The sequence below is a fragment of the Pan paniscus genome, chromosome 11 (genome assembly GCF_029289425.2).
Source record: "Pan paniscus chromosome 11, NHGRI_mPanPan1-v2.0_pri, whole genome shotgun sequence".
In the NCBI taxonomy this organism is placed as follows: domain Eukaryota; kingdom Metazoa; phylum Chordata; class Mammalia; order Primates; family Hominidae; genus Pan; species Pan paniscus.
In genome coordinates this window covers 75,245,762-75,273,387 of record NC_073260.2, presented here as the reverse complement: position 1 = coordinate 75,273,387, position 27,626 = coordinate 75,245,762, and the positions used below count along the sequence as shown (strand labels likewise).

The following is a 27,626-nucleotide window of genomic DNA, read 5'->3' as shown; positions in this document are numbered from 1 at the left end:
AATGTGAAGTACAAATAGAAGATTTTGCTTACAAATGGAGGGTTACTATCACTAAAGAAGAATCCCATGTTACATCACTTTTGTATCTCCATAATGTTCAGCTCAGTTCCATGTACCAAGAGGCACAATATTTATTTGCTAAGTTGAATCCCTAAAATCAAGCTCCTTTATATTCATTTCATTCTATACTTCAACTCTTCCGTTCATTAGGAAACACTCAAAGTCACTTCTTTTTCCACCATCCAAACAAAACTCACAGAAATTTGTAGTCAACCTACAAAAATTATGTGTGCATATGTGTATATACAATCCAGGGTGTAAAGTACAGCTAATACTCTCGCAAGTACTACAGGTTGCGTATCCCTTACCCAAAATACTTGGGACCAGAGGTGTTTTAGATTTCAAATTTTTGCAGATTATGGAATAGCTGCATTACCCCAGTTCAACATCTCTAATCTGAAAACTTGAAATGCTCCAAAATCTCAAACTTTTGGGACGCCAAAATGACACTCAAAGGAAATGTTCATTGGAATGCTACAGAATTTGAATTTTTGTATTAGAGATGCTTTATCTACCACCAGCTACCACCAGCTCCACTGCTTCCTCTAAAACTACCACAATGAGCAGCTTGCAATGAATGAGACAGTATGCAAGAGGTATTTATGTGTGTCCGTATAAAATGATATATAAACCCACAGGAACACTGCAAGAAAGATATTTTATTAGCTAAGGAAATAGAGGCTCAGAGGGGTTAAGTAACTTGCCCAAGGACAAACAGCTACAAAAGGGCTCATCAGTGGTAAAGATATCAAACTGTAAAACAGCAGCAAAAGAAAAAAAAGCTGAGTTACAAAGTGTAGTCATTCATGAGAGCAAAGGTAACAACAACGGCAGAACTGGCCTCGTGGCCCAGCCCAAGTCAGCAAGTCCGTATAGAGGTTCCTTCAGGCCATTAAAATGAGACCTTTTCAGAAGCAACGTTTCCTTTTAGCTTTTTAACTTTCTCAAGAGAATATGTATCAAACTTCCAAATAAACAAAAACACATCTGGATTCACTAGACTTTTACTCATGAAAAATAATGGAATTTTCTAAGTCAAAAGAAGAAATGGAGAGATGACAGAGAATAACCTAGTGCAAATGGTGAATGCATTTGAAAAATGAATCGGGTGGTAGAAGAGGAGCAGAATATTTCTGCAAAAGAAAATGTAGAGCTGCTTAGAAGCATTAAAAGCAATAAGATAATTCCTCCACATGGAATTTGTTTTTCAGGCCAACTCTGAGATACCCCAGGCAGCAACTTTGTTTTGAACACAAATAAATAAAATGACATCAGGAGAGGGCTAAGCAGAACATATATTCTCCCAACTCTGGCTCAGAGAACCCCTCCCAGGAGGAATCTGAGAAACCCTATGTCCCAATCACTAAGATAAATTACTAGGGGGAAAAAAGTCAAAGTCTGAACAAGTCCCAAAAGAAAGAGATAATTTAATGACGGGAGGGACTGGAGAGAAGGGGGAGCCTTATTTATAAAACAGAACTTGAGAGAAATGTCAGGAGGAGGTGAGGGGTTATAGATAGGATCTTTTAGGCTTTTTGACACTAAAAACAGGTTACATGAACAGCTTTATCATGTTGCAGGATTCCTGCTGGCAATTTTCTATGCTAAATATCCTGTCAAATAACGTTTGACTTTCACCAACCTACCGATAGAAGAAGTTTCTCTGAAAGAAACAGAGCAGCTCCCTGTCTTCCTGCAGCTATATAAACAACTTGTAAAGCCTCCATCCTTCCAAATGTTTGCTAGTCATTTATGCACGAATATTTATTAAGCTCAGGCTCTGGAAAGGAACAAAACACGGTCTTCATCCTCAAGTAGTTTCCATTGTAGTGCAAAAAACAGACAGTAAATAAGAAAATATGTACTACCATGTGAAGTCGCTATAAGTGCACTAGAAAAAAAAAATTGAACCGGGTAAAGGAGTAGAGAGTGGTGGAGGGGCGTGCCTCTATTTTAGAAAAGGTGATGAAGAAAATCCTCTTTGAGGTGAAATTTGAGAGGAGACAAAAATGAAGTGATATTTGGTAGAGGAGTGTTCTAACAGAGGGCACTTTGCACATCAGGAAGCCCTGGTTTGAACATCATACAGAAAATACAAAAGCCATGACCTTGGGAGCTCAGTGCTAACTCTGCTGCCATAGGAACTAGCAACTCAGCTTGAGTTTTTTGCAAGAGGTTCAATTGTGTGAGGGGGTATGAAAAAGGGTAAAGGAATGAAATTCAAAATGAGGAGACTAAATAGTGAAAAACAATGGAAATGTATATATTCTAAATGCTTCTTTATGACTCTGAAAAGAACTCAAAACAGGTAAGAAAAGCACTATTCTTTCACATAGCCCCATACTGGATATCCCTAAGATGCATCAGGGTGGGATGCACACTGGCTACAAGATGAGTTTGGGGGTCTATCTTGACTTTGATTGGAATCCAAGCTCTACCATTTACTAGCTATGGTTTTTGTTTGCTTAACTTTTCAAGCTTTAGTTTTCTCATCTGTAAAAAGTGGGGGCACCATGATCTTTCTGCATAGGGTTTCCCAAGAATACAATGAGATGTTGCATTTGATGTGCATAGCACAGTGTCAGGCACAAATGAGAAGGACAAAAAATGTGATATTTTCAACATGTTAATATATAAATGTATTACATGTGAGACATGAAATGTGAACAATTATGTTAATAAATTCTTTCATTATACAACTTTAAAATAACTAGTCATTTTAAATGATTTCTATTTAGCTTATGAAAGAGCTTCTTTCATTGTAATCTTTATACTTTGAACGCTTCCTTTGCTGTAATAAGATATAAGGTCATTGCTGATCCAAATCTACTAAAGCACGAATGCAATACCAAGGTCCACAACTGTGCTAGAAGTAATGGCAGGAAACCAAGGGACAGGGACTTCCTTATGTTTTGAAACCCAGGGCAAGGCTTTCCTGTTTGCATATCATGAAAAGTCATTTTGTCCAGAACAAGTAAAATTTATTTAACAGAAATGCTTTCCCAGAAGCAGAGAGATTTTTTTCCCTCTCTCCTCAGATCCTCAGCAACTGTCTTGGTTCAAATCACAAAGGTGCTCTATGAATGAAGAATGACAACCATGCTCTTCTGGGTAGGCTGCAGATGACAAAAGGAAATTAATGTCTCAGGGAAGGGGGCTTAGTACAAAGACAGGCACTGCCATTCCTGTAGCACTCAATCACATACGCCACTAACAGGATGCGGGCATCACCGAGGGACCAAAGGCGTCTGGGTTCAAAGCCTGGTGAAGGAAAGGTCCCAGGCGCAACACAGGATTATTTGTCATTCTGATATCTAGAAGGAAAAGGGGTCAGCCGGACCATAAAAGGCTGATGTTACTGCCAAATCCACTCATGTTCAAACTGTTAACATGTTCCCGATCAGAGTGTCTTTCTTTATGGGATGAGTGGAACAGATCGCAGTGTTTTATAGATTGGAAAAACTGAGGTGCGATAGGCACCTAACAGCAGCTGGAAAAACACCCTAACCTCCCAGGTTGCAGAAAGCTACAGGAGCTTAGGCGACAATGCGACTGGGCATGCACTGAACTGCTCCTGTGTACCAGGCATCAGGTACCTTAACTCAGTCTTTTATTATCTTCATGGAAATCTCTGAGGTCGGTGCTGGTATTATCTCCATTTTACAGATGAGGCAATCAAGACTCCATGAGGGTTGCTTATCCACTGAGTGGTCTCTCTGAAGCTAGAGACTAATATAAACAGCTTCCAAATTTCCTCTCCAATTGGGGGTAATTTGGGAATTCAGGCAAAATAAGGGAATCTAAGAACTAGCTAGAGAAAATTTACTAATATAATCTCACAAAAACAGAAGAAACGCATTAAACAAAAAGGAAGAAACGAATTAAGTTAAATACATAGAGTGAGTCACAGAAGGCTTTGAAATCACAAGCAAAAACTGGGGAAAAGTATATGACCTCGCGAAAGGATATTAACATTTAGTCATGGTGTCCACTTTCCCTTGTAAGCTCTCTCCCTGCCCACAGAATGGATCAATTTGTCTATCCGTGGGAGAATCCTAAATGACACCCCTGCCATGGGAGTCACAGCGGCAACCACACAATCACAGCAAACAATGACGAAGGCCCCAGGAAGGTTAAGTTTACAGAGTAAAACTCACAGTAGTGATTTTGCAGTCCCTCTGTACATACTGTGTTCTCCCATCTGGACCGAGACCACCTTTCCTTCTTCTTTGATATTTTTACCATGAGACTATATGCTTCCCTTACAGAAGGCATTTATAAAAGTTAACAATACCCTCCCCATAGCAATCACCCCATAGAGAATAATAGGACTGACTAAATGGGCATAATTACTTTGAAGCAATAGTGAGTTTGACTTAAGATGATTTCAAACTCCAGAGGTAAAAAACGAGAACTCTTATTCGAGTTTTCATCAGGAATTTCACGATGCAGGACTGATGGATGTCACTCCGTGCTAGTGGACGTTGACCATGAGTTAGAAGACACAAGGTCTTCTTATTTAAAAGCAAAGGGATATTTCTAGATTATAACATTTCTCTAATGGAGGCAAAATTTCATTGGGGCATCACTTTCCAGTTAAGGAAGCCAGAAACCTCAAATGCAAAGCTCATCTCTGCATTTTCGCCTTTTATATTTTACTTGCTGTTTCAGAGTTATGCTTATTGATGAATGTTGGAGGTACTGACAGGTGGAATTGGGTTTATATATTTAAACCCTGACATTGTGGAGCAATTAGGGAAAGATGGGGACATGTATATGGGTAGGCAATTTTTACCTAAATCAATCTACAAAATGTAACTAAAGAAGGTAGTAAAAAGTAGCCGATAAATGAAACAGAAAAATCATATACTAACCAGGAATCAAGAGGAATAGAATGGATGTGGATTAAGACTTGCACAAAGGAGGTACAGTTCTATCCCCTACGGACTGCGGGAAAGGCAGATGGAGCACCACTAGAGTGACCCCAACCTGCGTAGATCTGTTAGAGCCAGAAGCAGGGTCTTGGCTAAATGCTAAAAAGTGTCAGGTACAGCAGCTTAGCTCTACCTTGAAAAGACAAATCCAGAGACAGTTTACAAAATCATGATCAGGAAAAAGGGCAAAGCGCAAAGGTGTCTGAAATTTATAATCAGCAGCACAGCATTGGGCATCCCCGAAAAGTTAGAGCTTTCCTAAGCACTGAAGGGCCGGGTACTGCACTAGGCACTTTTTACTGCCTTCCTCATTATTTTGTAATAACTCCATGAACTATGTGCTACTAAATATCCTCTTTGTATAAATAAGCATGTTGAGACAGACAGATTAATTTGTCCAAAATTACTCAACTACAAATATCTCAAGAGTGAAAGAAACTCACGCAGCAGGCTGAGCCTGCCACCTCAACTCTTAATTACACTGGCTGTTTGCCTAGAGTGCAGGATATGTTGCTAAACGGGAGATCCCATACAGCTTCTGTGCTTCTTCATCCAGCAGACTTTGTGCTGTCTATAAGAAATGCACTTTTTGGCTGGGCGCGGTGGCTTAAACCTGTAATCCCAGCACTATGGGAGGCCGAGGCAGGCAGATCACTTGAGTTCAGGAGTTTGAGACCAGCCTGGCCAACATTGTGAAACCCTGCCTCTGCTAAAAATACAAAAAATTAGCCGGGCATGGTGGCACATGCTTGTAGTCCCAGCTACTCGGGAGGCTTAGGCAGGAGAATCACTTGAACCCGGGGGGCAGAGGTTGCAGTGAGCCGAGATCGCACCACTGTACTCCAGCCTGGGCGAAAGAGCGAGACTCTGTCTCAAAAAATAAAATAAAAAAAAAATAAAAATAAAGAAACGCACCTTTTGGTGGGGCGCAGTGGCTCACGCCTGTAAATCCCAGCGCTTTGGGAAGCTGAGGCGGGAGGATCACTTGAGGTCAGGAGTTTGAGACCAGCCTGGCCAACGTGGTGAAACCCTGTCTCTACTAAAATACAAAAATTAGCTGGGCACAGTGGTGCGCACCTGTAATCCCAGCTACTTGGGAGGCTGAGACAGGAGAATAGCTTGAATCTGCAAGGTGGAGGTTGCAGTGAGCTGAGATCACACCACTGCCCTCCAGCCTGGGCAACAGTTAGACTTCATCTCAAAAGAAAAAAAAAAAAAAAAAGAAATGCACCTTTTACAGAGGTTTAGTTCATGTTAAATAAGTATAATTTCAATGAAATTCTGAGTTTCCTTATACACTTTTGTTTTTCACACTGAATTGGCCATACTCAGAAACCAAGCACTAAAGCTAAAGTTAAAAGTCGGTGCAGAAACACAGTGATAGGAGTACAGGACTGAGTCAGGCGTAGATTCCAGTCTCTTCTCTGCCACTAACTCACAATGTGAATGTGAACCAATCATTTATCCTCAATAAAATTGAAGCTTAATAACATCTAAGTCCACATTAAATGTTGCAATGTGATGACTGCACAAGCATTTTCAATTGGTAATGTTTACAACTTCTTCTATTATCAGCAAATCTAATTTCCTATTTCCATATATTACTTCTGTGTGTGTGTGTGTGTGTGTGTGTGTGTGTGTGTGTGTATATATATATATTTATGGTTCTCCCTTTGTATTTCAAAGTGAACATTAAATAAACAGATCATGATGGGCATGCACATGTCACGTACGATTTTCTTATCGTAGGACTCCCCGCTGCTGTAGGTTGTGGCCAGCGTGGATGAACACTCTTCCAGGTACCAAGGTTTCTTTCCGCTTTCTGCAGTGCTGCTGATGGAGATGGTGTAGATGCTGTTGGTGTAGCCATCACAGGAGCAGTGGTCTTTGCTCCTTCCACCATTTCCAGATGCCCAAACAAACACAGAGCCGAGGCCTCTCCGCCCCTGTTCACAAACAGAGAAAGCTAAATGATGGTGTGAAATGACTCTAAATGAAGAGGTCAGAATCCACTGAGCCAAACTGAGTAGGTGCAGGTGGGGTGTGTTGCTATCTTAATATGCCGGGCTTAAGCAGCTTCTGGGAGTGGAGTAAGAGGCATTGGTTTTATAGACTAAAACGGTCAGAAAAGTTACAAGAGCACATATAATGACAATAATAATGGCTAATATTTATGGACCAAGCACAATTCAAAGCGCTTTACATGAACTGCATTGGATTCTTTCAAGGATCCTGTGAGGCTGGCACAATTCCTCTCCCCGTTATGCTGTGGAGAAACTTGAGGTACAGAAGTCAAGTAATTCAATTAAATTTTTTTTTAAAAGGAAGTTATGTTCCTAAGGTCATAAACAGTAAGTGGTAGGGCCAAAATTTGAACCCAGACAGTGAGATATGAGAGTTGGGATATTATTAGTTGTAATTACCATAGTTATGCACTATTGTTTAAAATCTTCAAATCTGCCATGAATTGGGTGGTATTACGCACCCTCATTTATATCTGAGGAACATGAGGTATAGAGAGATTATGCCTCTATGCTGAATCACACTGTTGGTGAGCATCGGAAGCAAGTACTAACTGTGTAGTTCTTTCTATAGAACTGATCTTCCCATGAGTGGTGTAGACACTAATTACTGAGGGATGTTAATGGATGCTACCATAAATAAAAGGATTTCAAGATCACATATGTTTGGGAATCCCTGAATTAAACAAAATTAAGTGAGCCTCTTCATTGCAAAACTTCTAAGAACCTTTAATAAATGAATGCTTATTGCAAAATTCTAAGAACAGGATATAGTCTAATATAATTTTTCCAAACATATTTGACCATAGATCCATTAACATTATCTTAGAATGCTACAAGACAGTGTCACATTCTTCATGCCAAAGCTTGGTAGCTAAAAATAACTAAAAGAATTTCTTGGTTAGGCATAGTGGCTCATGCTTGTAATCCTAGCATTTTGGGAGGCTGAGGTGAGCAGATCACCTGAGGTTAGGAGTTCAAGACCAGCCTGTCCAACATGGGGAAACTCTATCTCTACTGCAAATACAAAAATTAGCGAGGCGTGGTGGTGCACACCACCACGTATGAGTGTACGTGGTACTGTGTAATCCCAGCTACTCGGGAGGCTGAGGCACGAGAATCGCTTGAACCTGAGAGGTGGAGGTTGCAGTTTGCAATGAGCCGAGGTCATGCCACTGCACTCCTGCCTGGGCGACAGAGTGAGACTCCATCTTGAAAAAAAAAAAATGACTTTCTTAAAGTCCTCAATAATCAAGGAATAGAAGCAAAGTAGAATATAGACATACACAGTGAAGTGACTATAAGATGATGTCTTCAGGAGAAAACAGAGAATTAAGCCAAAATGGAGAGTATTTCTGGGAATAGCTGCAGCTGAATCCCTAAGAAATTGTGCCATTTTAAAGCTAGAAGGGAAATTGGAAGACATTGAGGCCAAATCCCTCATTTTCTATTAGGAAGTGAGAACCCAAGTCACAAAGCTAGTGATGGCAGAGACTTTCTTCCTTCCAGGCCCTAATTTTCTGGTCCCCAGGTGGAAGCAAAAGCATTTGGGGGATGCTGTCTTAGAATTTCTGGAAAAAGAGCCGAAGAAAAAGAGACAACAAAGTCTGGAGTATCTGTGATAAACTCTTCCTGACCTTGAATCCTCAAGGAACAGTATATTTACGACATGATTTGATAGACCTGATCATACATTTCTTTTTGTCCTTGAACTTGGAAAAAATGCTTTATGATTACCCAGGAATTGGAAATATTCATGAAGAGAGAGGGGGATAAACTTTCAGTTGCTATTGCTGCTCGACAGCTGGGCCCGGTTTACCATCCCTCAATGTTTCATCAAAATATTCATGAAATAGAGAGAAAGGTGCAGAAATCACCAAGCCATCACAAACTAAGAATCTTGTTCAATGCTATGACAATCTCTAGGAGGGATTATGCATCACTATGGTGAGGGTGGTCAGACTGAGAAACTACAGTGACGGACTCATGTCTAGACCTCAGAGACAGAACAACATACCAGAGGGAAAGAAAGAATGTTCCAACTCATCATCAATATGTTCCCTCTCTATCAGACACTGAGGGGCTGTGTTACAGGCAAAAATCAGGGTCTCACTGGGCCTCAGTGATAGGTCAATAGAATATACGGGATTGTGCAAAACCCACCTGATTTAAACAGCACCATCACGGATGATAGACAAAGACTCACAACGCAATTAAAAAGCATATATGGTACAAGCACGTGTGTGTGTGTGTGTGTATATATATATATAAAATTATGACAGTGTGCCCATGAATAAAATTCAATTAAACTATCTTTAAAAAGTAACTTGATTTTAAAGAATATTTAATAAAATATTTAGGAAGCATTTTTGTGATAATGTAGTTACAAACATAGGATACAAAATGGTATAGCACAGTCTCAGTTTAGGAAAAAATGTGTGTAGACTGGGTGTAGTGGCCAACACCTGTAATCCTAGTGCTTTGGGAGGCCAAGGCAGGAGGATCATCTGAGTCCAGGAGTTAGAGACCAGCCTGGGCAATAGGGTGAGACCACATATTTACAAAAAATTAAAAAGAAATAGCCGGGTGGTGGTGGATGCTTCTAGTCTCAGCTATTTTAGGGGCTGAGGTGGAAGGATTGCTTGGAGCCAGGAGTTTGAGGCTGCAGCGCGCTACGACTGCTTCACTGCACTCCAGGCTGAGTGACACAGCAAGACCCTGTATCTGGAAAAAAAAAAAAAAAAAAAGGGAAAGACAAAAAAGGGTGTGTGTAAAGAAGTCTATATGCATACATTTCCATGCATACCATAAAGTGAAAATGTAATTGAAGTTATCTTGTATGGTAAGATCAGAAAAGCTTTTTATTTTCTTTTTTATGTCAATCTTCTATGACCATGTCTTACTTTTATAAAAAGAACCAAGAACATTAATTCCGAGGGAAAACAAAGAGTCAATTGTTAAGAGATAATTTTTTAATGTTATGGCCAAAAGGGGTTTTACCCATAGAAGGTCCACTGTGTACTAAAAACAACAGAGGCTAACATTTCTAAAAAACCTTCTATGCGCCAAGCACTGTACAAACATTACTCTGCACAATCCAAGTTTATATTATCATCATTTTACAGATGAGCAGACTGGTTCTCTCAGAAGTGCTCACTAACGGGCTGGGTGCAGTGCTTATGCCTGTAATCCCAGCACTTAGAGATAAGCCTGGGCAACATAGCGAGACCTTGTCTCTAAGAAAAAAATAAGAAATTAGCCAGGCATGGTGGCATGTGCCTATATTCCTGGCTTCTAGGGAGGCTGGGGTGAGAGGATCACTTGAGCCCAGGAGGTCAAGGCTGCAGGCAGCTATGGTCACACCACTGCACTCCAGCCTGGGCAACAGGGCTCAGAGAAAGACCGTCTCTAAACAAACAAACAAACAAAAAAAGAAAACGCCAGACCTTGAAAACTGACTGGAGCCACAGCCTGAGCTATTAATCCTTACAATAGTCTTCTTTTGGGCAAAAAGAGGGCTAGTGGTTATTGTACCCTTTCTGGCCAAATCCCCCATGTCTCCATTGCAGCTTGGCCTTAGGATATAAGAGCAGAAAAGTCCTAAAGTCCTTTCCAGACTTGGCAGTAGAATTAGAACTGATAAAGAATAGATGTATCTTTTGCCCTTAAGAGGTAGGACGTAGTTTCCAACCCCCAAGTCCCCTGAAATCCCATCCTGAGGGGGGACTCCCTCAGCAGTATGAACACAGGTCATTCTATTCCAGTAGCACTCATGGAAGACACCACTAAGAAGGGGCAATGGCATTGCTGAGGGGTCCTTTGGGGATCCACAGGGTTGAGAGTCCTGAGTTGAGAGGACAGTAGGTTGCTGCTGCCCTGAAAATGTCCCTTCCAGACAGAGGTGACGTCCTTGTGTCGAACAGATAATTTGAGGGAATTATTTTATAACCGAGCATGGTAAAGGAAAACCTCAAAGGACAGCATGGGGTCGATAACCACTCCCAGGCCTGAAGGGGCACAGAGAGAGGGGAGTCACAGGAGCTGGTGACAGAGGGGCTAATCGGAGTTGGTCAGGGGATATGCTAGCCTGTGCTGGACCTGCAGGCAGGGGGCTGGTGAATGCATACCTGAGCCCCCAATCTCCTCATCTTACATTCCAATTTCTGGCCAGCATACCCCACTGGCCAAACCTCACTAAAACCCAGAGAGATCAGTGTCTGCATGCACAGAGCTCATGGAGAGAAGGGAAGAAGAGATCTTAAGGGTTAACTAGAAGACACCAGAACAGTCCCGAAGGTGTGCTGTGGACTGAACTGTGTTCCCCTAAAGTCATATGCTAAAGCCCTAAAGACCAATGTGACTATATTTGGAAAAAGGGTTTTCAGTGAGGCAATTAAGCTTAAATGAGGTCATAAGTGTGGGGCCACACAGGACTGGTGTCCTTATAAACAGAGGAAGAGATAACAGAGCTCAGATCTTTCTAGCTCACTCGCTTTCTCTCTCTCTGTCTCTCAGGTTGTAGGCACAGAAGCAAGGCTATGTAAAGACCCAGCCAGAAAGTGCCTATCTGCAAGCAGAGGAGGGCCAGGACCCAGCTCTACAAGCAACGTGGTCTTGGACTTCCAGCCTTCCAGCCTCCAGAACTATAAGAAAATAAATTTCCCTTGTTTAAGCCAGGGGTCCTCAACCGAAATCAATCCGTGGCTTGTTAGGAATCCGGCCACACAGCAGGAGGTGGGTGGTAGGCAGGCAAGTGAAGCTTCATCTGTATTTACAACCATTCTCCATTACTCTCTTACCGCCTGAGCTCCACCTCCTGTCAGATCAGCAGTGGCAATGGATTCTCACAGGCGCTCGAACCCTCTCATGAACTACGCATGCGAGGGATCTAGGTTTCGTGCTTCTCACGAGAATCTAATGACTGATGATCTGTCATTGTCTCCTATCACCCCCAGATGGGACCATTTAGCTGCAGGAAAACAAGCTCAGGGTTCCCATGATTCTACATTATGGTGAGTTGTATAATTTCATTTTATATTACAATGTAATAAGAGAAATAATGTGCGTAATGAATGTAATGTGCTTGAATCATCCCTCAACCCCCCATTCTGTGAAAAAACTGACTTCCATGAAACCGTTCCCTGGCACCAAAAAAGTTGAGAACCGCTGGTTTAAGCCACCCAGTCTGTGCTGTTTTGTTACAATAGCCCAGGCTAATACGAGGAGAGAGGAAGAGAAGAGCAATGGCCTGCCCGTCATTGGATTCTGTGTGCTCTGCCACAGAATGCATAGAGACTGCCATCATTCGACCCAGGAGGTAATCTGACCTTTATTCCTGCGAGTATGGTTTATGATTGAAGTCCCAGAAATAAACAGACTGAATTTGCAGGCTGGAAATGCCATCAAGACAGCTGCTAAAGATCTATGGGGTTAATCCTAAACAATTAGCAATTCAAAGATACATTTCCTACAGAGGCACAGGGGGTTTCCATTCATAGGAAATATCCGGAAACCAAAACATATGTGGGAAAAAATTAAAAATCTGCACATTTCTCAAAAAAAAAAAAGTAATTTAAGAATTAAATCTTAATGTGGGGTGTAGGGAGAAGGGAGGGTGCACGGAGTACTATGAAGAGAAAAGAATCTTGAGGCATATATTTTCCTAAAGTGTGGGAAATCATGACATTTTCTAGCTTGGTGAAGTAGTGTGATTGCAATTGGCTATTTAAATATGGCTTTGCATGGCAAAAAAAGAAAAATCTCTTCAATTTAATTGAGTGCTCCATTAAAAGTTAGTTAACTTAAGGTGAAATATATTGTGGAATCCATGCAGGATCCATTTGAACAACCTGTAAATACTCTCTTTGTATCTAAATGCACATTTTTTTTTTCTCAAGAATGCCCTATGAAAATCAATTTGTATTACCCTATCAGCATTATTATTAAAGGATAGAAAAGAATTGGATTTCCTGGTGGCTTAGAAAGTCAGAAAAGGCCACTTTATGCTGGATTACCAATTAAATCATACACTCCGAGCCAGGCTTTGAGAACATTAGTGTATGATGGAACTAAATTTCTTTCTTTAAAATAATGTGATTATTTTTTAGTCAGTGCAGTTAGGTTTTATTTGATATTTTAGTATTACTTTCTTCTCCTGTATTGCTTAGTAAGTATTTTTAAAAGCCATGAGTAAATGACCTAGGTTTCTTGTGATATAAAAAGGAGTAAGAAAGATAGTAGCATATATTAATATGTGCCTGGATACTGTGCTAGAAGCTTTCACATATTGTTAGTTAATTCAGAGCAAAATTTAGAGCAACATCAGCAAAGTAGATAGCACTAAATGGATTGTTCCATATTAGGAAACTGATAACATTAAGTAATAGGCCCAGTATCATATAACTAGGACGTGGTAGAGACAAGAGGTCGAGACCCTGCGTCTGATCAGAACCTCTGGATCTGTATATGTCGACTTGAAGAGACACAACAAAACAACTTTGGAATGAGGCACTTCCACTCATCCATGATGTCTCGCAAGCACCGCCTCAATACCCAACTTATCAAAGCCCCTTGTCATTCCTCTCCCCACCTTTTTTGATATTCTTCCTCTCGGGGAGAAAAGAGCACAGTCCTCTGTGTAAGCTCTTTATGCCATGGTTATTCCGTACTCCATATTCCCTGGATAAAGGGGGATCCAGGGATAAGGGGAAGAAGTTGGAGAGAGACAAGGACACTTACTACTAATGACTTAGTAGCTAAGAAATAAAGAACTGTTCCTATTTTTAAAGCTCAAGGACATTCTGACTAGCATTTCTGAAATAAGTCTTGTTGCTTTATAGAACAGGGTTCATTGAAAGAAATAGATCTCATCTAGAAACATAAAGACCAAAAAAAAAAAAAATTAAAAACCTCACAAACACCACCAAAACCCCCTTTAAAAACTACTGTTTTTTGTAGCACTCACACAAAATGTTTGTTCCAGAATTCTGAAACATATTGCTTCTTTAAGCAATTTAAATAACTTTTTGATAACATTTATCATAACTTGGTGGGAGAAAGCATTCTTGGTGATGCACAGAGATAATGTAGTCGTGGTAAAGGTGTATGAAGACATCTATGGGATAAGAGCTTACTTAAGCCCCAGACTTGTTTTTTCAATCAGTTCATCCGAGTAAGATGGAGCTGAGGTTAGGGAAATTAATTATATGGAATTGAGTTAAGACTCAGGGAATAAGATCATCCATCCCCTCAAAAAATCCACAAGTAACTTGAATGAGACAATATGAGATGTTTTGTCCAATGCAATGTAGAGAGTATCCAGGTTTCTCTTGTTCTGCTTCCACACTTCGAATATTTCATAATTGTGCTCTCAGAATAACTAAGGTAAACAGAGGAACTATTATATGCATTTTAAAGCAAACGCTCATTAATTATGCTTTATTTATTTGGTGATTTGAGTAAAGGAAACAGTTCATTAATTCCACTTGTTTCCAAGCAAAAATTCCAGGATTAAAAATGCTTACCAATGGAAAGCAACAGCTCCCTAAAGCTGATCTCAGCAACCAGCCAACAACCAGTGAGTGGTCTCCACCAGCACCTGCTGATGTGCAGCACTTCCAGCAGCCCAGTTCCTGGCCCTGCTACTGGTCTCAATCTTTACGCACCTGCTTTAGCCTGTCAGCTGCCAGACCCACACATGCAGCCTAAGAGAGACTCTAAGGAAGGGCTGTCTAAACATCCTCAGACTGGCTTCCAGACAACACTGTATGGGAGTACCTTCATTATTCACATTCTATGCTACTTAGCCACTCAAAAGATGGCTGATGAGAGAGATGGGAAATACAAATGCAGTTATTTTCTACTTCTCTGATGAGAAAAATGGAGCAAAGAAGGCTTTTGTGGATAGTAACCTATTTCTGCTCATTTCTGTCTTCTTGCCATTTCTTATGCGACATGACTTCACTCCCTCCTCTTCCTCCACATCTGAACCTCACCAATCTATCTTTCCAGCCCCATACCAGGTAGTCCGTATTATGATTTTCTGTGCACACGATAGGTCACTAAACCAAGAAATTTTTAATGTTCTTTTGACTTTTTAATGATGCACTGAAGTTATCAGATGCAGTTATTAGCAATCATATTAATTTTACCATTCACAAATGAAAATCCATTTTCTGTGCTTCCTGAGCATATCAAATGCAGCCGACTTCACTTTCAAAAAAATAGAGAGCCTAATAATGACTATAGGATCAACTGCAAATGACAAAATTTTAAATGCCATTTATAAGCTACTTTTAGTCATGATATTGTTCATATCCTAGTCCATGAATGGAGAGCACGTTGCACTGAATTTAGGGACTTCAGGTCAGTTTTCTAAAGTGACACTTGGAAATGGTGAGTAAGGTGGTCAAAGACTAGTGTCAAGGACAATGAATCAGTGCTGCAAATACAGAACTTGCCTACAACCCTATCATTAGCTAATTTTATGTTTATTGTGTGAATAGAAAGAAAAAAATTGAGTTACTTATCCACCATATCTGCTAGAATATAAATTTGGTAGAGCATCAACTCACAAAAGGCTTAGTAGAATCAATTTCCTTATCGGAGATGCCCTTTCTTCATAAGGGTTGATTGACACTGAGGATTTACACACTTAACACTGCTTCTTAACTTTATCACAACAGTGTACAAGTTGGTGTGACCCTTGGCTCCTGACAGCAATGTCACAATCATGTAGATTTCTTTTACTTTGTTTACTTTCACAGTATAACTGGAAGAAGAAAATCAGTCTTACATGGAGAAAGAGTAGTAGAATATGTGTGATGAAATAAAAACTGTGTGTTTACCAATGGAAATAAATATGCTTTCATACAAAGAATTCAATTTTGATGAACCTTTAGATATTCTGTATATTCAGGAACTTCAAATAATACAATTTTGGAGCTGAATAATGTCCTATGGATATTATGTAAAGTTGGACACATAAAAGGTTCATTCAGTATAATTTTACATTTCTACATAAGGGAACTAAGGAAATGATGTTACCAGAGCCAGTTAGAGGCTGGGCTGGGACCAGAATGCACCCAGTCTTGCCTCATCCAATGCTGATTTCCCCTGACTAGTACTGACACCAAGTGTTCCTAAAAATGCTTAACAACTTCTTTAGGGAAACATGCTTAACAATAGTGGATTCGAGAAAATTAAAAAAACAAAATAAAACAACCTTCTCTTCTGCCTTATCTCATTTGCCAAATCAACAATTCCCAAATAATTAGCTGCTTTAATAGTCCCTCGATGGTCAATTCATACTGGTCAATTCTGTTTCTTCTCAGACCTCATCTCATCTGTTCACAGAGGCCTCAGCAGGACTCAGGTGATTAACTTCCGGTCACTCCTTCCTACATCCTCCACGCTTTGAGCCCCTGCACAGTTTTCCCATTTTGTGAGGGCATCTCACACTGGCTGGAAAGAGGGGCAGGCAGACTAGGTTTCTCAATTCCTCACTCCAAGCAGCTAAGAAAATAAATGTATATTTCATATGCTCTCTGAAATAACCACAATCAATAATTACTAGTACCAACACAGCTGTTCTGGGTACATCCACCATCCCAGCATTGCCATTTTTGGGAGAAGAAAAGCTATTCTCACACCTGCCAAAAGTTTTTACAACTTGGTTCATCCCAGAGCAAAGGCAAAACCATGCTCAGACTTTCAGGAGGGCCAGGTTTATGAAATTAAGAAGGACATTTCTAATATTAACATTGATTACCAATGTTGAAACTGCTCAGAAATGTGTATCACCTTTAAATGTATATGGAAGGGGTAAAATTTGAAAAATTCCTTTCATAGAGAATAAAAACATTTATTATTGACAGAGGTATGAAAGGAACTTACTGTAAATATTTGGACAGGCACTTGGAAAGGAGGATAGAGGGATATTCCAGCAATAATGAAAAGTTCATACTCTTCTCTAAGTTAGCTCTAGATTATGAAATCTCTCACTGTGAAGTGGTTCCAAGTGCCAGCTCAAGTCTGCAAGGGTAAAATACCCTCATCTAGAGCCCAGCATGGGGCCTGAACTGTCACACGCCTCTACTACATGAAGTAATAATACTTGATCTTACACAGAGTAACTCCTAACATTTCTGAAATAGAGAAGATCAGCCCTCTCCATTTCCTACCCATGAACACAATCCTGTCTTAATTAAAACAAATTATGCTTTAGAGAAAATTACAGGTGTTATCAGGCTCGCATTATTTATAAGCCTCTATAGTGACTATTTTTGGGTCCTTAAAGATGCATCCAATGTGGCCCTTCCTTTTAAAAGAAACCCATTGCAGGACTGCATACTTCATATGTGCAATCTCATTCAGCCTTCACGATAGCTCTGTAAAGCAAGTCCTATCATAGCCTTTTCTCTGGGAAAGAGAAGCGCTGATAATTTGTTTCAGGTGAAATAGCTAGACAGTAACCAAATTGAGCAAGAGAGGGACTCTATACCACTATAGGCCTCATCCAAGGATGAACAGGAAGAGAACAGAACACACAGTGGGGTTAAGGGGTGTGCCAAATCAGTTGCCTGGATGATCAATTCTCCAGGAACTCAGAGAAGATCTTTGTTGTAGTGTTCACTTTGGTGACCACAATTCAGCTACGGTTGACTAGGAGCTGAGTGTGAACAGATGGGCCCACCTGACCCACTTGACAGGAGCTGCTATCGCACAGAGCACGATGGCAGAAAGTGCCACAGTCATTTTTCTTACTGGCCATGTTGCCTAACTTTGCCAAGACTCAGTTTACAAATCAATAAGCTGAGTGTTCCTGTGAGGCTCATGCCCATGCCCACCTCAACTGGCTATAGGTGTTATAATAATGTTCACAGCTAAATATTAGGTTTGACTGTATTCATCAAACATGAGGTGAGGAATGCAAGCTCAGGTGAAGCAGAAAAACAAACCTGCTATCTAAGCCATATATACTTTAAAATCAGTTGATATTATCAACTGAGTTCCATGGGCCCTTGTTTGTTACATAGTGGTTTTTCTTTTCCGATTACTGCCGTGTTATGTTGAAGGAAACTGATCTGTCTGTTCTCAAATCTATGTTTAGAATCATAGAAATTCAAAATTAGTAAAGACCTCAACTTGATCTAATCTAATCCTTACATGATTTTGAATCTTCCCTTAACAGGGACACCCATACTATACCATACTAGAACCCTCTTGTGAGGAGGAGTTCACTTACCTCCCAGGTAGCCCAGCAGTCACTATAAACAGAACGAACCAAACCAAAAGAACAAAGGACTGTTATTGATAACTGATTACTCTAGGAGTAGAATAGTCTAACAGAGGGATTTAAAATAGGATTTGCAGAAGTTGATTTAAATTGCCCACACAGTTACTAATGGATCTCTAAACTAAAACTGAAAACAAGATGATAATACAAATTTGAAATTTGCACCTACACAAGGTTAGAATAGATTTGTGTTCCTCTCCATAAAAATGCACAACAATTCACATTAATATAGTAACCTAAATTTGATACTTGGATGTCAGATAACTTTGTGCAATTAAATAATGTGAAACCACATATGTATTTATGAAAAACACACATTTGTTTCCAAAATGGATGATATTATATTGGGTACACTCGGCAAGCCAAGTCTTAGCTTTGTTAATGTTCTAAATACACAGAATTCCACCAGGATGTAGTTAAATCTTGAGAGAGAATTTCTAAAGCAAATCCCAGTTAAAGTCAATTTTCATTAAGTGGAACCAATTTTTAAATAAGCTCCCTTTTCTTTCCGCCTAGCTATATATCATTCCAAAATTTTACATTTGCCGACCAGTTTAACAGTAATCTGTCATTTATTAAAAAGCAAACTGGTACTAATCCTGCTACAGCTGGGTGTATATCAGATAAAAACATATCCCTCCTGGATGGAATTAGTTAAGTTTATTATGATTATTACTACTGCTTTCATTATATCTCTTCTGTCCCCTCGTGGTGAATGTATGCCTTTAATTTAAGGGTGGGGAAATATGTGTATGTTCACTTGTGTGTATGTACAAGCAATCTTTGCTTTCAGCAAACACTCCACATAATCCATCAGTTTTTAAATCTGGTGAATTGAAAAGGCATTTGATGATGGGAAGGGAAAATAGTGGTCAGAGTCTTCCTAAGAGACTAAACAGACATACGCCAACGGATGTCTATCAAATGTCTTGGTTTCCATCTGGACCCCTAAATACAATAGAGTCAGGATGGGATGAGATACACAGTTTCAACAGAGAGTGAAGGGGCCAATGATCCTGATTTCACTGACTCTTCTTGACCATCCTTGACAATGGCTCTGTTCTGTTAAGAGTTCACTCGAAAGCTTTAATTGGTATTACTAAAGCCGAAGAAACTCAAAGAAAAATGACTTGAACTTCAAAGTATTCTTGTAGATAAAATGACAAAGCAAACCCTATAAGCTATGCTCCTAAAATAGCTACAAAAAACTGCATGATTTCTCCAGAAAAAAAGACTAAGATAAATGCCAAACCAGTGCTTGGCATATAGTGGGTATTCAAGAAATACTTCTTTTTTTTTTTTTTTTTGAGATCTCGCTTCTGTTGCCCAGGCTGGAGTGCAGTGGCCCAATTTCAGCTCACTGCAACACTGGCCTCCCGGGTTCAAGCGATTCTCCTACCTCAGCCTCCTGAACAGCTGGGATTATAGGCGTGCACCACCATGCCTAACTAATTTTTGTATTTTTAGTAGAGATGGAGTTTCACCATGTTGGCCAGGCTGGTCTCGAACTCTTGACTGCAAGTGATCCACCCACCTTGGCCTCCTAGAGTGCTGTTATAACAGGCATGAGCCACCGTGCCCGGTCTTAAAAAATATTTGAGTAAAATAATAATGGGAATACTGGTAACCTTAATATAGGCTTTTCTGACTATGAAAAAGATACCATTTCAAGTTTTTTTCTCTTTTTCTAAAAAATGTTATTAAACACACTTGTCAGGAAATTGTGAAATGCTGTCAATATTATACACCTGCTGATGAATATCGATTGCAACAAGTGTATTAAAATCCAATTGAGGCAAAAAAGATGATTCCAAGGCAACTAGATTGTGCTACAGTAAGTCTTCTTATTGTGGGCTGTTTACTCTGCTCTAGCTTACCAGATTGTGTAAACTGAAGGGACTTTCGGAGCTTGCTTGCACTTTATTTAGAACATTTATTCATCATTATACAGTGAACTCCCCAAAGACAAGGGCTGAGTGCTATTCATCTTTCCCTACCATCTAGAAAAGTGCCTGGAATATTATAACCCCTCAGTGAATGCCTCTTCAATGCAACCAGGAATAAATGAATGAACAAAGAATCAATCATAGAAAACTTCAGGGTCTTAGTTTCTTATTCTGACACAAACCCTGGGGTCATCTACAGCTGAAGCATTGTCAACTCACTCACTTGTTTTATAAAATCATTTTCCTATTTAGGACTGACTGGGAAGATGAAGCCAAGAATGTTTCCTGAGAGAACACTTTGCTGGTCATGCCAAGGAGCCAAGCCAAAGGCTCACCATGGTAAATGAAACTGTGTAAGTCTGACTGAGAGAAACTTTTAAACTGTCTTTTCCTAAGATGACATGTAAAATTTCAATTCTGAGACCCTGGCAAAACTGACAAAGAACCTGTGAGAGAACCTATATGCCCTACTAAGAAGCCTAGGATGTTCCTTGTCAGTCATAAGGAGCAATGATGAGTTTTAAAGAGAAAAAAAAATGACAAGATTTGCCTATGAAAATACTTCATTGACTGCAGTATTCAGGCAGAATTGAAAGATGAAGCTCAAGCTGGGAAGTTTGGAAAGTACGCTATAGTAGAAGTCTGTATGAGAGATTTGTTTCTAACTGTGAGGACAAGAAGGCAGATGGATTTCCTAAGGTTTTAGGAAACAGTACATGCAAGACTTACTAGATGACTAGCATGAGGAATGGAAGAAATCTCGGGGTTAGGAAGGGAGACTGGGTGAATGGGAGTGCCATCAACAAGTGAGAGAATACATAAATGTTGATAAAATTAACCACTAATATTATTTCTAGTTCCAATGTTTGGACTCTAAAGGTCTAATGACTTTAGGTGAATTACACAAAGTAATTCCGCAAATTTTAAAATGAAGTTAAATTTAAAAGCAATTCAAAAAAGTAATAAGAAGAAAAGCTTCTATGTAGTTAAAGTTGAGAACCGTGGTTAAATGCATCATTTTACTATAGGACTTCTCAGAGCCCTTAATATGCTTTTATTTTATGTATTTATTTATTTATTTTTGAGACAGAGTTTTGCTCTTGTTGCCCAGGCTGGAGTGCAATGGCGCAATCTCAACTCACTGCAAACTCCGCCTCCCGGGTTCAAGTGATTCTCCTGCCTCAGCCTCCTGAGTAGCTAGCATTACAGGTGCGGGCTACCATGCCCAGCTAATTTTTGTATTTTTAGTAGAGACAGGGTCTCACCATGTTGGCCAAGCTGGTTTCAAACTCCTGACCTCAGGTGATTTGCCCACCTCAGCCTCCCAAAGTGCTGGGATTACAGGTGAGAGCCACCACACCCAGCCTTAATATGCTTTTAAATCTTCAAAAGGAGCATATAATAAGTGGTGTTTCTTAAGTATACTTGACAATGAAACCTCTCTACCCCCAACCCCTTTTGCCTATCATTTTATTAAATTAGTGGTTTATGCCATATACTTTAGAAAATATTATCTTTGATATTTTTCCCACTTATATAGGTCATTATTTTATAATAATCTCAAGATTATATAATGACCTTCTGTAAGGGTTACTCAGCAATATGAGATTTAGAACAATAAAAATTTTATGGTATTTTGCATGATTAGTCAGTATTTTGTTTTTATTACCTTTGCCCATTTTAAATAGTGATAATGACTAAGATTCATAACATATTTAGAGACTTTACATTGTTACAGGAGCTCTGCTGAATATTTTACAGGAATTAATCATATAATCCTTACAACATTACTATAAAGCATTTATTAGCATTTAGCTCCATTTTAATATAGAAACAAACTGATCCTCAGAGAGGCTAATTAACCTGAACATGACACAAAAGTACTGGAATTCATATTTCCAAATCCAGGGTCTGGGTACTTTAACCACCATACTACACCATGTATGTTTATAACATTTCTAGAATATTAAGCAAAAATAATACCAGTGTGATCCTTAAGTAAATTATCTCAGTACATGCATCAAATTGGCATGGAAGTCATTTATAAATTCATTCACTCATTCATCCTTTCTTCACTAAACCCCTGTTGAGTGCCAGATACTATTGTGGGTACTTGGGTACAAGCATGGAAGAGACAATGAGATCAGTAGAAATAATCAATAAAAGGAGGTAAAATAATTACAAAGAAGGGATTCTGAAGGGCTGGAGTGCGTGTGTGTTATATTGTATATAGGGAAAACCAGCGAAGCCTTTTAAAAAGACAAGTTAGATGAGAGCTCAGAGAAGCATGGGGTTTTATGTATAGGGGTCACTGTGACCTTGTCAAAAAGCAGCTTCAGTGGATTGCTGGGGTGGAGTCCTGAAGCAGTGGCTTCAAGAGATAATGGAAAAAGAAAGTTGGAGGATGGCAAGGTGGGACAACGGCTTCAGGGAATCTCATTTTAAAGGGAAAAAAAGGAGAAATGAGGCAGTATTAGGGAGGAGATAAGAAACTGAATCCAGCAGCACATCAAAGCTAATATACCATGATCAAGTTGGGATGCAAGGCTGGTTCAAGCATGCAAATCAATAAATGTGATTTACCACATAAACATAATTAAAAGCAAAACCTACATGATTAACTCAATAGAGACAGAAAAATATTTCAATATAATCCAACATCCTTTCATAATAAAAACCCTCAACAGACTAGGCATCAAAGGAACTTACCTCAAAATAATAAGAGCCATCTATGACAAACTCACAGCCAACAACGCACTGAACAGTCAAAAGCTGGAACCATTCCCCTTGAGAACCGAAACAAGACAGGGAATGCCCACTCTCAACACTCCTATTCAACACAGTACTGGAAGTCCTTGCCAGAGCAATCAGACAAGAGAAAGAAATAAAAAGCATCCAAGTAGGAAAAGAAGTCAAACTATTTCTCTTTGCTGATGATACGATTCTAGACTTGGAAAACCCTGAAGAGTCCGCTGAATGGCTCCTGAAACCAATAAACAACTTCAGTGAAGCTCCAAGATACAAAACCAACGCACGAAAATCAGTAAGCATTTCTATACACCAATAATGTTCAAGTTGAGAACCATATAAAGAATGCAATCTGGCCGGGTGTGGTGGCTCATGCCTGTAATCCCAGCACTTGGGAGGCCAAGGCGGGCAGATCACCTGAGGTCAGGAGTTCGAGACCAATCTGGCCAACATGGTGAAACATGCCCAGCTAATTTTTGTATTTTTAGTAGAGATCCCCATCTCTACTAAAAATACAAAAATTAGCTGGGCATAGTAGTGCGCACCTGTAGTCCCAGCTACTTGGGAGTCTGAAGCAGGAGAATCATTTGAACCCCAGAGGCGGAGGTTGCAGTGAGCCAAGATCACGCACGCCACTGCACTCCAACCTGGGTGACAGGGTGAACTCCATCTCGATTTAAAAAAAAAAAAAATGCAATCCATCCACACTAGCCACACACACATAATAAATACCTAAGGATGCGTCTAACCAAGGACGTGAAAGATGTCTACAAGAAGAAGAGAAAACACTGCTAAAAGAAATCAGAGATGACACAAATAGAAAAAACATTCCATGCTTATGAATTGGAAGAATCAATATTGTTAAAATGGCCACACTGCCCAGAGAAATCTATAGATTCAATGCTTTTCCTAACAAACTATCAATGTCATTTTTCACAGAACTAGTAAAAACTATTCTAAAATTCACATGGAACCAAAAAAGAGTCCGAATGGCCAAAGTGATCCTAAGCAAAAAGAACAAAGCCAGAGGCATTACATTACTTGGTATAAACTATACTAAAAGCCTACAGTAACCAAAACAGCACAACATTGGTACATAAACAGACATGTAGACCAATAAAATATAATACAGAATCCAGAAATAAAGCCACACATCTACAGCAATCTGATTTTCAACAAAGTCAACCAAAAAAATAGCAATAGAGAAAGGACTCCTCATTCAATAAATGGCGCTGGGATAAGTAATAGAGAAAGGACTCCCTATTCAATAAATAGTGCTGGGATAACTGGCTAGCCTTATACAGAAGAATGAAACTGGACCCCTACCTTTCACCATATACAAAAATTAACTCAGGATGGATTAAAGATTTAAATGTAAGACCTCAAGCTATAAGAATCCTAGAGGAAAATCTAGGAAATGCCATTTTGGATATGGGTCTTGGGAAAGAATTTGTGACCAGGTTCTCAAAAGCAACTGTGACAGAAACAAAAGTTGATAAGTTGGATCTAATTAAACTAAAAAGCTTCTGCACAGCAAAAGAAATTATCAATAAATAACCTACAGAATGGGAGAACATATTCACAAACTACACATCCAACAAAAGTCTAATATCCAGGATCTATAAGGAACTTAAACAATTCAACAATCAAAAAACAACCCCATTAACAAATGCGCAAAAGACATGAACAGACACTTCTCAATAGAGGACATACATGCAGACAACAAATATGAAAAAATTTTCCACATCACTAATCATCAGAGAAATGTAAATCAAAACCACAATAGGATACCATCTGTGGAAAGCAGTCTGGAGACTTCTCAAAGAACTTAAAACAGAGCTACCGTTCAACCTAGCAATTCCATTACTGGGTATGTATCCAAAAGCAAATAAATTGTTCTACCAAAAAGACACAAGCACTCATATGTTCATTGTAGTGCTGTTCACAATAGTGAAGACATGGAATCAACCTAGGTGCCCAATCAATGGTGGATTGGATAAAGAAAATGTGGTACACATACACCATGGAATACTACACAGCCATGAAAAAGAATAAAACCATGTCCTTTGTAGCAACATGGATACAGTTGGAGGCCATTATCCTAAGCAAATTAACACAGGGACAGAAAATCAAATACTGCATGCTCTCACTTATAAGTGGGAGCTAAACATTAGGTACTCATGGACATAATGATGGGAACAACAGACACTGCAGACTATGGGGAGGGGAGAGAGGAAGGGGTGGATGGGTTGAAAAACTAGCTGCTGGGTACTATACTCACTACCTGGGTGAGCCTCAGCATCACACAATTTACCCACGTAACAAACCTGCACATGTACCCCTGAATCTAAAATAAAGTTGAGATTATTTTTAAAAGACCAAAGAAGGAGTCTCCTCTTTTCTTTTAAGACAGGAGGATGAACAGTACAAATGGATATTGATGGTAATAATAGAGTTGAGAGAGAAATTTTGATGATAAAACAATTTTTTTGAGGCAGGTCTTTGATGGGGTGACATGGGGTAGGGTCCAGTGAACAAATGGAGGAGGTGGCCTTAGGTGGAAGATGAACGATTAATTCACCATAGTAACAGAAGAAAAGCTAGAGTATGTGGCCACAGATAAAGATGGAAGGTCAGGTGTGCCAAATAAAATCAAAATGACAACATGTAACAGAATTTACCAGATTTCTTTGAAGCCTGTGTTTTGTCTTCTTTGGCTAGGCTGAATTTCTGTTTTTTCTCCCTATAAATTGGGAAAAACAGTACCTATCTTTTGAGATCATCATGAAGATTAAATGTTATTTAAGTCCCAGAAGATGACTATAGTATAATAAACTGGGTAAAATGTTAAATATTCATGTTGCTATTATTATTATTACTATTAATTGTATGCAGCCCAAATTATATAACTCTAACTCTTGCACTTAATTTTATAGCTCCTTAGAAGAAAGAGCACGTTGTCAACTGTGACAAGGTTTGTTTAACATAGTTTCTCTAATGTAATTTTGCCACATTAATTCTAAAAGGGCTATAAATGGAATCAATTCTGATTTTGTTAAAGTCTCTGAAAACAGTATTACATTCTTTGAGCCAAATGCTTATCTTATAGTAAACAAGTAGGGAGCATTTTGAAATTCAATATTTGCTACATTTTTTCATTAGCTTGCAGAAAGAATGGATGCAATCAATACTTGGACTCCCTGAGCAAAATGTATTTATTTCCTCTGTGAAAATCTCTCTTGATACTTGGGCTTATCTATTGCTGCCTGATCTCTTTGATGGTCTTGATGCTGCTGCCACCCTGGTCCAACACTCTCCTGGACCACTTCAATCTTCCAGTCATGCCTCTTCATCTCTCACCCCACATACAGTTACTGTTTACACAGCAGTGATCTTTTAAAATTGTATAAGGTCAGGCCACAATTCTGTTTAGTCTTTCATGGCTTCCTATAACAGAACACAATTCACAGGCCCACCATGATTTAGAAAGCCTTGCTGAGCTGGCCCCTGCCTTCCCCTCCAACACATCTCCCTTGGCCCTCTTCCTGTTCCACCTTGCCCCCAACACCTACATTAGTATTGTGTTCTGGAAATACACCTAAATCTTTCCCTACCTGGGGTTCTTTGCTCTTTCTGTTCCTTCTGCATATAATAGTTCTTCATATGATGGGCTTGTTATCATTTATGTCTCTGTTCAAATATCACCTCCTCAAAGAGGATGTTCTGTCTTCCCTAACTAAGGCAGCTGTGCTTTCCCTCAGCAGAAATCACTTTACTTTTATTCATACACTTACCCTCAGCTGAAATTGTCTTGATTGTTTCTATCCTTGTTTCCTGTTTTGTTGCTAGAATGTAGGAACTTTTATGTATTACATAGAAGATGCAGATGTCTTTTTCACCCCTTTATCTACAGCATATAGAAAGTGGGAGCTCACTAAGCGTAATATGATGAATAAATAAATTCCAATCCCTACATTTTTGTAAATGATAAACCCCAATAGGCCAGAATGACTTTAGGCTGCTGCATAGGTTTTCAGCCAGCTAACTGAAGGAATTATTTTATCAGTCATTTATTTCTTCATTCCTTAAATAATTAAGCCAATAAATCACTTATTTATTTCTTTGTTGTACCCTATAATCTAATATTGTATTAAGTTTTTATTCAATTATTTTCTTTATCTTTGACAATGTGTGTGACACAAAAATACAAAAGATAATACTATCAAAGAATATAAAATTTCCTGTCTCACTTGATGCCCCATGAAAAAGATTTATTTAACCTGGAAAAGAGAAATATACTGCTTAAAATATTAAATTATATATTAATAGATATTTAGAGGAACATCCTTTGGGAAAATACAAACAAAATTCAGGACTACAAACACAGATAACTAGACTGAATTTATATATCCATAAGCTATCTCACTGAAATCGAAGATATGCTTTTAAAGGCAAGTGAAATTGAAGGTTTGTACAGACATAGGAAGAACAAAATAAATGACACTACAGAGCTCAGGAAGGCTACGTTGACTTGCATCATATTATTATTATTATTATTATTATTATTATTATTTTATTGAGACGGAGTCTTACTCTGTTGCCCAGGCTGGAATGCAGTGGC

General features: G+C 39.2%; 1 protein-coding gene across 2 annotated transcripts in view; it reads right to left on the bottom strand.

Annotated features, from left to right (window-relative positions):
• Window positions 1–27,626, bottom strand: part of PCSK5 (proprotein convertase subtilisin/kexin type 5) — a 461,615-nt gene that overhangs the window by 251,541 nt on the left and 182,448 nt on the right. For both annotated transcript variants that reach the window (XM_034967553.4, XM_024930148.4), the window contains exon 8: window positions 6,728–6,940. In XM_034967553.4, the coding sequence (XP_034823444.2) occupies window positions 6,728–6,940 (213 nt within the window). The remainder of the gene's footprint in view (window positions 1–6,727; window positions 6,941–27,626) is intronic.